Source organism: Calliopsis andreniformis, chromosome 4 (genome assembly GCF_051401765.1).
Source record: "Calliopsis andreniformis isolate RMS-2024a chromosome 4, iyCalAndr_principal, whole genome shotgun sequence".
Classification (NCBI taxonomy): Eukaryota; Metazoa; Arthropoda; class Insecta; order Hymenoptera; family Andrenidae; genus Calliopsis; species Calliopsis andreniformis.
Window position 1 is genome coordinate 10,592,868 of NC_135065.1, and position 12,162 is coordinate 10,605,029.

General features: G+C 42.2%; 1 protein-coding gene across 2 annotated transcripts; it reads left to right on the top strand.

The window, feature by feature from the left end:
• The first annotated feature begins 6,253 nt into the window (after window positions 1–6,253).
• On the top strand, window positions 6,254–11,776 carry LOC143178150 (adenosine receptor A2b). 2 transcript variants are annotated; one of them, XM_076376649.1, is made up of 4 exons: window positions 6,254–7,047; window positions 9,176–9,387; window positions 9,773–10,231; window positions 10,607–11,776. In XM_076376649.1, the coding sequence occupies exons 1-4, from the start codon at window positions 6,615–6,617 to the stop codon at window positions 10,985–10,987; spliced, it is 1,485 nt and encodes a 494-aa protein (XP_076232764.1). In that variant the 5' UTR covers window positions 6,254–6,614; the 3' UTR covers window positions 10,988–11,776. The 2 variants fall into 2 exon arrangements, with proteins under 2 accessions (XP_076232764.1, XP_076232763.1); XM_076376648.1 differs by having other exon boundaries at window positions 6,256–7,047; window positions 9,767–10,231.
• Window positions 11,777–12,162: the final 386 nt, after the last annotated feature.

A 12,162-nucleotide genomic window follows, 5' to 3' on the forward strand; every position in this document is an offset into this window, starting at 1 on the left:
ATGAGGTCAACATCGCATTCACTGCAAATTAGCAGCCTATATTGCTCGCGACAGAAACAGGCTTTTGAAATGCCGCTGCGAATATCGTTGGAGTAGTTATTATTTAATCAATATGCTGTAGGAATAACCAGTCGATTAATTCTGTTGGTTATGCAGGACATGGATGGTTCGTTAACGTTGATATTGTAAGTTGGAAAATTGATATTGGAAAAGAGAAACGTACAGTCGATAATTTTCTTTCCTTCGATGTTAAAGCACATTAATCGAGTTTAAGATTGTTTTAAAAATTCTCTAGCTATTTTCGCGATTCCCGCGTTGCATATTTAAATCACATTTAACGAAAGCAAACCCTTCGGGGAAACTGTACACCGAGGAGACGGTCCACGAAAGAGATCCCTTTTAATTGGATCTCGCAACTTGTCACTAGACTCCAACGATACTTTTTATGTCCCCCTTGGCGAAGTTACTCGACATATTCGTATCGAATTATTTCTCATAAACTTTAAAGCTCCAACACAATTTGTTGTGCACGCTATCATTTCCTATTCCCTTTGACCACAGAAAACGGATTTTTGAATATTAAAAAGAGGAAGAAAAATGCTAAAAGGAATTGTTCACTTTTGAAAGTTTTTTACCTGAGCAGGAAGTCGGTGGTCACGCCATCCGCTTCCAATCCCTAATCGTATTGAGCCATTAGACACTCAGCGCGATGGGCGTGTTTGCATGCCTCCTTGTATAACACGGACACGACCCGTTTTTAGATCCAGATCCATGCAGCGGGACGATCTCGGCGAATGGGCCAACTTCATCGGTCATTCAAGCTTCGCGATGCAATTAGGGATCCTTTTATGCACCAGTTATTCGCCTGTTACGAACAATAAGCACGTTTCAATTACCTCGAATAGACTCTGTTCACTATTCGTTAAGACCTCCTCTGCTGAGGTGTCTTTAAATCAACCGGACACGTGTCAGTTAAAATCAAAAGCTATTAAGCATTCTTCTAATGCAGCGAGAACTCGACTCAAAAGACGTAGTCTTGTGATTGAAAAATTCTTGAAATAATCTTGAAATAAAATACTTCAACTTTTTTCTCGAAATTTCTACGCAGAAACACTTTCGGAAAACACTAAAAAGACTTTATCTCAAGCAGAAACTGTACAGACTCACGGTTCATACATTCGGTAATGGTTCACGCGAAAAGCTTAGATCCATAAATCGTTGTCCTAATCAGGGTGTTATACTGAAGCAGGAGTAAACAAGTTTGGGATAGTTGATAGGATTGAAATGCGATACAACGTCAAGTGTCCATAAATATCGCCGAGTTGCAGCGTAAATTTAGTCCTGGAGCCTTTGTCTCGGATGTGAAGAAGAAAAAGAATATTATTGTCTCAAGAGACCATCCTTCCTCTCAAAATTTTTTCTATAACACGAAAGGAATATTAGTGAAAGATATTTTTTGCAAGAAAAATTAGAATGATACATTTCTAAGAACCGAGTTCTTCTTTACGACGAGACAATAATTTCGCGACCACTGTGCTCTTCGCCCACTGTATCAAGACAAATCTCGTTCAGAGGGGTATCGTGTTTGAGGGTGAATGAGAAACAGGATACGACGCTACCTTGTGTTTTCCCCATATCGACATCATCGATTTTTTACAGTACAAACAAAACGTGTTGCCTCCAGTTCTGCTAGGAAGGACGAAAACTATTTTTCAAAGTAAAAAAGATCATGGTTCCATTACAAGTTTTCTTTAGATTTCTCTGAAGAGCAGCAGTGAAATTCATGGAAGTCGGTGGCTATCGCGTATCGAGCTAATTAAGTAATTGCTGGTTATTAGAACAATGTAATAACAGGCAAAGGTCGAAGACACGCTGGAGGCCACATGGCCAATTAAAATTCGTCATTAACTTCGCGATGTCGTAATAATTTTGATCCCCGATTTGTGGGATGAATTTTTTGCTTGGAATACATCAGGAGATATCAATTATAACCACCTTCTTTCTACGCAAGGGAGAACGAAAAATATCCGGATCCATCTGTCTGGTTAGCCTTGGCAGTCATCCGATCTTGTCTAATATCAAATGAAATAACAAATATGTTTGTTTGCGAGACGATCTGGCTTGATCGAGATAAACTATTCTGCAGATTTATTTCTGTGATCTGTTCAAAAACAGTGACTCTGTTATTCTTCTAATTTTCTTTTATAGCTGAAGAATGTGTAGATGGACAGTGGCTTATGGTGTCGAAAAATTCAAGGACGACAGAGCTTTCGACATCGTCTGAACTGATACATAAATAACGATGTAAAAAAAGAAGTAAAGTGTTTCAGATTGAAGATTGTTCCTACGCGACTATTCGCCTATCTATGCCCTAACAATTCAGAATTACAATTAATTTAATTGATATCACGAGAGGAACTCGTGTTGAGTGTCTTAGTACATTCACACGAACGAGCGAAATCTAATTCAAATGTTCGTCCCCTTTAATCAAGCGAAACAACTCGAGGTTCGTGCTCGTAATTTGATAACAGACGTAATAGCGTTACGTGTCGTCCCCGCGTTGTTTCAAGTTCCACTGACCGCCACCGCTAATCCAAACAATTTTGCAACAATATCATAAGAACTATGACTAATCGTTACTGCCACTCTCTATACAGTCTTCCCTCCAATGAACTAAATAAATAGAAGAGACACTAATTACTTGAACCATTCTAGAGCCTCGAAGTTGGAACCCTATCTAAACCTGAAGAAACGTCGCGTCGCGAGGAGTTCCGTCTTCGAACTCTCAATTTCGTCGCAGCAGAAGGAAACTAAGCTAATTTGTACCACTTACTCTCCCAAGGGAACAAACTTCGTGCTGTAACTATTTCTCGCACGTGCCACATTTCACACGCGTACCTACTCGTATCGAAACTTCCCCTGCGACGCAATTTCAAATCTCCCAGGAATACTTCGAAACTGAATACCTCTAATTACACGTAACATTTTTGCAGGTTCGAAGTAATAACCCAGCAGAGCACTAATCAGAGGAATGTCTGATACGCGCGGAAGCAATTGATCAGACTGGTAATGCATCCGAGGTATTAACGCGAGGTATTTCTGCACCCATCGTACATCTCTAAGGCAATAACTGACGACAGTTGGTTCAAGTCTGATGCAACGTCGAGCACGAAGTTCGATGCAATATTTACTTATTTATTTGGAATAGCTGTAGCCTACTATAATATACAGGAAATAAAAAGTCAGAGTGATCGTCGAAAAAAAAAGCCTCGTACGACAAATGCAGTATCACTTTGACCCTGAGTATGGTACAAGATGTTAAAACTGTAATAAATTTATTTATAAGAATCATACAAAAAATACTAAAAAGGAAATAAAGAGTACGATGTTCAACCTGCATTTTTATTTATAATTCCCCCCAAAACTAGTTGCAATAGAAACTCTATAATCAAAATATGAAAATGACCCTGCATTCGTTTCCTGCGTCAGCTCAGATTACTCACATCTCTCTCAAAATCCAGAAAATAAATCAGTTTATTTAGTCGGGAATATTCAATTCCCAATCCTCGAGTCACAAAGTCTCTCTCTACATTGATCGTGAAACTAAGTAAGAACTCGAACCTTCCCATTTGCATATTGGAGACCCCGTCAGAGAGACCTCGAAGCAGCACTTCGGCAGTAATACATTTTGGTGAACGTCCAAGTGGACGTCGATCCACGTCTCTCGAGACATCGCAGGAAATCGGAATGGAAGAGGGTCCGGTGATCACGGCGCAGAGCGTCGTCGATTCTTTTCTCTGGCGTCCACCCACACCTCCATAAGCCACAACCGCCTCGATCCCACCGCCACCGTGTCGCGGTGTCCCCGTGTGTCACGAGGAGCAACTCAGTTACGCGCCACGGGGTTGAGAAGTCGGACGCGTCGAGCCGACCTCAGGACGTCCCTCGATCTCGGGACACGGAAGTGACAAGCGACCTTCGTCGATCGCCAATCGATCAGTGACTGAACCGACGCCTGCCGCGACGCGGTCGATCGACCTGGACTGCTTCCAGGGCCCAGGACTCGCGTCGATCTGATTGGTTATTGACTGATTGGAGAAAGTAGACACGGATCCCTCAGAGGGGACTCAAATTGGAGGATCAGCCTGGGGATTTTTGGGGCCAGTGGATCACCGACGAGTTCATATCGAGAGGAGATGCTTCCGATGGCTTTTGGTTTTATTAGGGAATTTTAGTGAAGGTCTGAGGAGGCTGTAATCACGCTTCTATAAATAAAGATGGACGTAAAAGCTTAGAATAGAGTATCAAGAGTGATGATGATGGACCACGATCCATGATTCTGTCTTCTTTATTTTGAAAACTACAGTAACATCTTCTCCTCGTTTTTCCCATAAATTCCAGCTCGAGGGAGAGAAATAAAATTCACTTGAAGTAAATAAAAGGGAGTGTTCAGAGGCTTTAAAGAATGCGATCATTACGAAATTATAACTCAGTTTTCGTTGCTTCCTTGTGAAAGAAGTTTTTCCGATAAAGTTTCCCTGAGAACTTTACCGCGGGCTGCTTCGCCAATATCGTTCAGTCAGCTGTTTCGCATTAACTCTTGGAACGGATACTTCGGAATTGCGTCGCGAAGAAATCGCAATAGAAATTGACGCCGATCGGGTTTTCGTTACAATTTAGACGAGCTCCGTGTCCCCGTGAAATTCGAACTTCAGCAGTAAAAAAGGAACCAAGAACTTTTAATACAAGTCGAGTGAAATTCTGGTACGTGAGCCTGACGTTGAATAAAATGCAGTCTGAAAGATTGGTGAATACTCCCCAGAAGATTTTAAAGCGCGCTGCAAGTACGTCTTCCAGTGGAAGAGTCTTTTAATAGTCAGACAAAAGACAAAACCGCGTCAGGGAGGCTTAAACAAAAGAGAGTCTCCGGAAGAGAGAATTCCTTACATAAATCGTCTAAGACTCTAAGTTTTACAGCATTGGTGGTACAATTTAATCCTGAGGATCAAAGGACTCTTAAACCAACCTCACAGAAAAATCAGTACCGAGAAAATCTCTCTTATTCTTAACTTCGACGAAGTAGCTCCCTGAGTAATAGGAAAAGAGTCTCATATCCAAGACAAATTAAAATCGATTCCCCAAAAAGAATTCAAGAGGCAAGCATCTCGTCTCCCCCTGAACTCGAAGGATTCAGTAGTTCCAGCTTTCAACCTGCGATCTTGATCTCAGCTCTCAGCACGCTGGGTTGGACTCTCGCGAGAAGGAAAAGGTAATTGAAAATCCGATAAAAGTGGTCGCCCTAGCTCCTCGCGGATAAGTAACGTCGAGATTTATGACAGAGGACCTCGTCGTGACCCTAATACGCTTCAAACGTTGGCCGATGACTTAGCTCGATTACGTCGAGTCCAGCCGCGAGGAACATGCGCTGGAAAGCTCGTAATAAGCCTCGCAACTGCGCGGCCGAAACGTGGTTCGACTTAAAACCCCGACACAATGAACGCGAGCACTTGCAACTCGCGATTTCCACTCACCGAGTTTCTCGATGGACGATTCCTTTCTGCGTTCGACGACAGAAGAGAGAGATCTCTTAAGCTTGGAAATATTTGGTTCCCTTCAGGGTGGAGTAGCTCTGGGAGGAGACGAGGAGCAATCGAGGGCTGAAGAGGAGTAAACCGTTGCTGCTTGCAATTAGTCTGAGGGCGAAAGCTTCGAGGATAGCCACAGGTGGGCAATTTCGGTGGCTCTAGGATTGTCTCGTTACGAGCGAACTATCACTACTACCTTGGGATTAGAGTACGAGTTTTGCTGGTTATTATCCATCACACCTTCAAAGAGAGTATAAAGAGCTCTATAATGTGGTATCAGAAACGTGTCCCTGATTATAACTTCGTGAGTCTGTAGCAAGAAGTATAACTACAGTAACATTTTTATGTCCCCTAAAGGGAGTATTGGCAGTGGATCGTTTTACATATCTAAACAGTGCGTCAAAGATAATAACGTGACAGAAAGTGGAGCAAATATCGGAGATCGCCGCGCAACATCCATACAAATGAGTAACGAAGCTTCTTGGCTCACGCATCGAGCAAGTGTCTTGTGTTTAAAACGAAATCGATTTACTGGCGTTGAACGTGAGAGGATCATTAAACGCGGAGGTAACTAGCTCTGGAGACATCGGAGAAAAAGCTTTAAAGGAAATAAGCTTTTTTTGTTAATGAACCTTCCTGTTCCATTGAAATTGAGAAAAGGGAATCTATCTATTTAAGATCTATTTAAAAACGTAGCATCAAGCTCGCGTGACACTGTCGTCATGGAACCTCTGTACAGAATAAAAGGAGTTTATTAAGATTCGCTTGGAAAAGCATCCATCACGCGACACTTGTTTTCCATTCGAGATCGAGACAAATGGCCCGCGATCGATGGTGCATCCATGATGATTATTAATGCCCCCGAGTTACTTATTCACAGCGGGACTCCCTCGAAGGGACAGAGAGATCGATGTTGCTGCGTTTATCCGAGGATCCTAGGCTCACTGGAGGAATCCCGATGAAGCGATTAACTTGAGCGATTGCCTACGTAGATGACGATAGCGATCAGGGTGATCAGCGTCTGTCGTGATGGAATTTCCATCAAACGCCACCGAGCTGGCCGACAACTTTACTGTCACAGCTGTCAACGCCTCGACTCCTTCCGAATTGAACCTTCCATACACAGTCTGCGAGATCCTGGTGGCTGTTTGCGCAGTGTTCGGTAATGGTCTGGTCATCATCGTCTTCAGCAAGGAGAGGAAGCTCCGTCGACGTACCAATTATTATATTATATCCCTGGCCACCGCGGATTTGCTAGTCGGACTGTTCGCGATACCCTTTGCCATTTTGGCCAGCATCGGTTTGCCCACGAATCTCCACGCCTGCCTCTTCACAGTGTCTCTTCTGATCGTCCTTTGCACCATCAGCATCTTCTGCCTGGTGGCGGTGTCCGTGGATCGTTACTGGGCGATTCTGCATCCCATGGGATATTCGCGAACTGTTCGCACTAAAACTGCCATAGGTAAGATAGGAAGAGGGTGACTTGATGTGTTTGTGATGGGGTGGTTTGATGATTGGTTGCTTGAGAAATATGATCACTTGTAGATTCATGTTCTTGTGGTCTTGTTGTCTTGTGCGATGGTATCGGTGAAAGAGTCTTGAAGACGGAGATGTGGGAGTTGAAGAAATTTAACGAGCGTAAAGAATTGGACTTTACCCATTTTGTAAGTTTGAAACGGAATACAATGGAGGAGTCTAAGTTATACGAGACTGAATAATGGGGACCATGAAGTTTCAGAGCTTTAGTATCACGCGAATTAACTATCTTTGGCTTCCCTGTTGTATACAGAGGATCGAGGAATCCTTGGAATAGATAATTAAAAAAGATCATCAGAAAATCCTTGGAAAAAGACAATTAAAGAAGCTTCGTTATACCTATATTCTTTTCACAGTCTACTTTTTCTACTTATAGATAAAAAACTAATCCCCTTTTAAATGAGAATCGAAATTAAGAACTTAGAAATTTGATGACAACTTGAAAGAACCCTAAGAGCCCCTGCGAAATCCACGCAAGTAGTACAAGTAAATGATTTATCAGACTCGCAGAAAGTTGGAAGAATCGAACCGGAAATTGAACGCTATTGTAGCGATAATGATTGTTACGCAATCCTGGGATCTAATTAAAACAGTTCCTTCTCAGAAATGTTTTCCACGGCACGTGTGTACCATTTAATTACAAGTTTGTCAAACAATATTGACATACGAGATCACGCGATTACAATTCTCGAAATTATTCACTCTGAAACACCTGTTTTGCGAGAGTCGAACTTCTAGATGTATTTTCCAATAGAATCGAGAATCTATTATTTCAAGGTCCAATTTCTTATCTAACAAAATATTACTTCTCTTTAATTCACAATACGATTCAATTACTTCTAACCTAATAATAAGATTAAAACCTGTATTGCACAGAGTCATTTAAAAAAGATATGTTGAACAATCTCACGCTAGTCACAGATAATCTACCTGGGTTTAAAAATACAAATCACCTTCCGAATATCGTAAATTGTCCCTCTTTCAAGTAGCCAGAATAATCCATGCCTATCACGTTTTAATACATATTAGCGTACAAGATATCAAGCTCTTGTCGCGGCTGATTAGACAATATTGTGCGGTCACGGTGTCAGGGATGACATTGTCGCCTGTACTAGTGTTTCTCTATTCAAGAGCAATGTTGCAGAGAATGTATCAAATTCAATGCACCTCGTGCATATCGCTTACTTCAAACGGCAAGATTATAATTACCAAGGGAACTCGATGTATCGCGACTGAATGCACCGTCAGTGGCAACAGGTGGTGCACGTTGTTCTCGATGCACAAGAGGACACAATGTCGCGCACCAGTGAGGTAATAATTACCGAAGTAGTACAAAAAACTCCAGGCTCTTTTCTAGATAACATAATCGCGAGACACGTGCGCGATGATCCCATCCGTTCGATTTCCCCAAGGATTCTCTTTCGCTCCTCTGCGTTCCGTGAAATCAATGAAAATCGCCCCTTTCAGTATTTCCTGTTGCATTCGAGACAGAACGAACGAGGAACAGAATCTGGTAGACATGCGTTCTTGGCCCGAGGATTTCGATCCGAGCAAATAAAAGTGTGAACGATCGGTGACACGACGCTGACAGCGCGACGTTATTAGATTTTTCCTCCCCAGGCGTTTCAGGGCAGCAAGTCGTAATTTATCGCGAGCGTGAAATCTTCTTCGTAATAGGATCGAAGACAGTTGGCAAAAAATTAATGGCACGCTTTAGGCGCTCTGCCGCGATTAATTCAAGCGTTTCGCCTGTTTATGGCAGTGAGCGATTTCAATTGCGACCCTGCTGATATCATCTCATGCCTGGGCGAAAGAGGCGCGTTTATTGCCTCGCTGGCCAATCGATAATGTTCACGTGTACATGCTTCTTTGACCGACTTTACGGTCCCTCCCCCTCAAACATGCGTTAGATCACAGGATCAGTAGTATTTTAATTGAAAGTAATGCGTGTTTCAATGCCAGAGACAAGCTTCTTTCGAGGTTTGGTACAGAGAGCTTCAAGGTTCCAGAAATCTTTAGGTAAAACAGATGTTGATGGTTTCTCAATCTTTCAGGAATAATCTGCGTGTGCTGGATCGCAGGGACGCTTGTTGGTTTTCTTCCGCTTTTGGGCTGGAATGCTGGCAAGAAATCGAACGAGAAATGCATCTTCACTGAGGTGATGGATTATGATTACCTGGTGTTCCTCTACTTCGCTACGATCATCGTTCCCGCGTTATTAATTGCAGCCTTCTACGCCCACATATATAGAGTGGTGGTGAAACAGGTCAGTCAGTTATATCATAGATACTCTAGTATAATACAGGGTGTCTGACAATAAGTATCAGAGATTTTAAGAGGTGACTATGCGCTGTGTCTGACTTGGGACTTATTCTACTGCTGCCGAATGTGTCTGACTTTTTATTCTACTCCTAACAAGCGTGTCTGTCTTGGGACTTATTCTACTGTCATCTAATCAGGCCAAACACAGCGAAATCAACGAAATAAGTCTCTTCTTAAAATTTCTATCACCCATCCTTGAACAACCTCTACACATTAATGAGTATCGTGGTCTTTGGCAATATCTAAATCTTCTATCAATATGTAAATTCTCGTAACTTCATAGGCGATCCTCTCTTCTCCTCAAATTATCATTTCCTTCTCAGTTACAGCAAATAGTGACGATGAATCCAGGCCGTCGAACCGGGAACCAAACGACGGGAACGATGTTACGTCTTCTAGGCGCCGCGAGGAAGCGCGAAGTAAAAGCCACGCAGAACCTCTCGCGCATCGTGGCCTTCTTCATCATCTGCTGGTTCCCTCTCTACACCATCAACTGCGTGATGGCGTTCTGTCCCGATTGCAAGGTGAACGACATCCTCATGAACTTCTGCATCATCCTCTCGCACTTGAACTCTGCTGGGAACCCGCTGCTTTACGCTTATCATCTCAAGGACTTCCGCGCGGCCCTGAAGAACTTCATGTGGAGGCTTCTGTTCCCTCACAGTGACGTGAAAGCGACCAATGTCAGTGTCATTAATGATCGTGGGTCTCTGGCGGGGTCGCAGAGACAGTTCCAGAGACAAGCTGGGTTGGCTGCTAGGGGTCAGAGGTCGAGCTTGTTGCGTCAGGTAGGAATCAGGGGACTATAGTTTTGATTGAGCGAGTGAATGAGCCTTGAATCACTGATAGGATTATAAGGAAGGCCTGAGAATCCTACTGCACTCAAAAGCAACTTCTCTAGTATTCCTTAGTACAGATTTACTATAGGCTTAGTTGAAACCAAGGCCAACAGCACACTGAAGTACCCCCTTTAGGCAATTATAATAAGGATGTGGCGTAGGTACCAATATTTTCTCAATGTTCCATGTCCCACAATCGTCGCCAAAGGGTGGAATATAAATCGAACTTTTATCACGAAATTATCTCCTAGGACTATGTATCTAATCTTATCTATCATGTAACATAACTATTCGATCGAGTAATAATATACTTTCCGGGAACAGGTAACTGACGTCCGATCGAAGGGATTCTCATCAGCACCTCGCAATGTTTCGATACGAGAAAAAGAGACGCCTAGTGCTGTTTCGAGTTCCTCGCAGAGCGAGAAACAGGAAGTGGAGGGCAGCGGAAACGACACTGTGAGTCAGAACAGTAACGAAAATCGGCCCAGCGAGAGCGACAATTCCACGAACAATAGGATTGAGGTGTCGACGCCATCTAACATCTCCTCGATGGAACTACAGACTTATAGACCTCTGATGCCTCTGTTACCAGCGGAGGCTAATCGCTTGGAGGAAACTCCACCAGCGTCAATTTTTGTAATCGAAGTGGATGTGAACCACGTTGAGTCTTCTCGAGAGACAATGGAGGAAGAATCGACATAAAATAAAGAAGAAAGTGTCTTGGGTCATCAGACTGAAATTTTTAAGAACTGCTTATCGACTAAGGCCACATCCACAGTCGATAAGTTAGGTTCCGAAAAGTGAACACGATGGATGTTAAATTAGGCCTGATTTTAATACTCGAATAATGAATTCCCTATTGTTATATACTTTGCTATAAATTGTACTAGAATTATAGGTGCCCAGAATTTTCAATAAGTTTCTGTACCTAAGAAAAAAGATACTGTGGCCCTATAAGATTGTAAATACCTGACTGAACGTATTCTGAGATTAAATTTCACTCAATGTAACTTTCGATGTTACGTGTTAAGTGTACAGTGTCGAATTTCAATATCAGAACACAAGTTTTATTGAAAAGGACAAGTGTTCCTTTTTTACCGACAATGAATTATTTTGAAGCTGTGTCAATATGGCGTATCTCTCTGAGAGGCAGCACGTTCGTTGTTAATAATGGACGAGTTCATTTTACGATTATAAAATTGTAACATATCTATGCCAACATATCCTTTAGGAACAACGATCTCATGCGAAAGGTATGCTCGATTTTTAACATAAAATCTATATTGAACGAATGATGTTAAAGAAAAAAATGAATTCTGTTTTCAATTACAAATAAGTTGGCCAGTCGTTTGAGAAGATAGATCGTACGGATGGAATTTCGAGAATTCTTAAAATGCATAAGGTTGTCTATATATTAAAATTCATTCCATCATCTAATATTCTGTATATTAAACATCAGACGAAATAAATGCCATAAGATCAGTCAATATACACTTCGAGTAAACTGTTACTACCTCCCAACCTAACAATCCTGAGATGCAAATTGCGATCTCGCGAAACAAGTAGAATTAACATGTTGCTTTACAAAAAGAAACAGAAATTTACTTACAGCTTAATTCGTAGATCTCGTCTTTCAAGTAAACTCGACCTTTTCTGGAATTCTCACCACATTTTCCACCGAAAAACACTACTTTTAATCACTGTCCAACAAACGCGCGAAAAGTGCTTCGAAAACTGAAGCGTCCTTTGAATAAACTGAAGAAGTGCCTGCGCATATCCACCTTTGAAATTTCAGCACTCAGCAACAGGTGGCGTTTCAAATATGGCAGCCTCCAGATTTCCCGCCAAATAGTCTGCGAGCCTACGACGCGTCGTGT

Bases quoted from the DNA above. Each gene is read 5' to 3' on its own strand.
- LOC143178150 (XM_076376648.1), top strand. From the start codon at position 6,615: ATGGAATTTCCATCAAACGCCACCGAGCTGGCCGACAACTTTACTGTC. The intron at 9,388-9,766 runs GTCAGTCAGTTA...TTTCCTTCTCAG, and splicing joins ATAGAGTGGTGGTGAAACAG to TTACAGCAAATAGTGACGAT. The intron at 10,232-10,606 runs GTAGGAATCAGG...TTCCGGGAACAG, and splicing joins GGTCGAGCTTGTTGCGTCAG to GTAACTGACGTCCGATCGAA.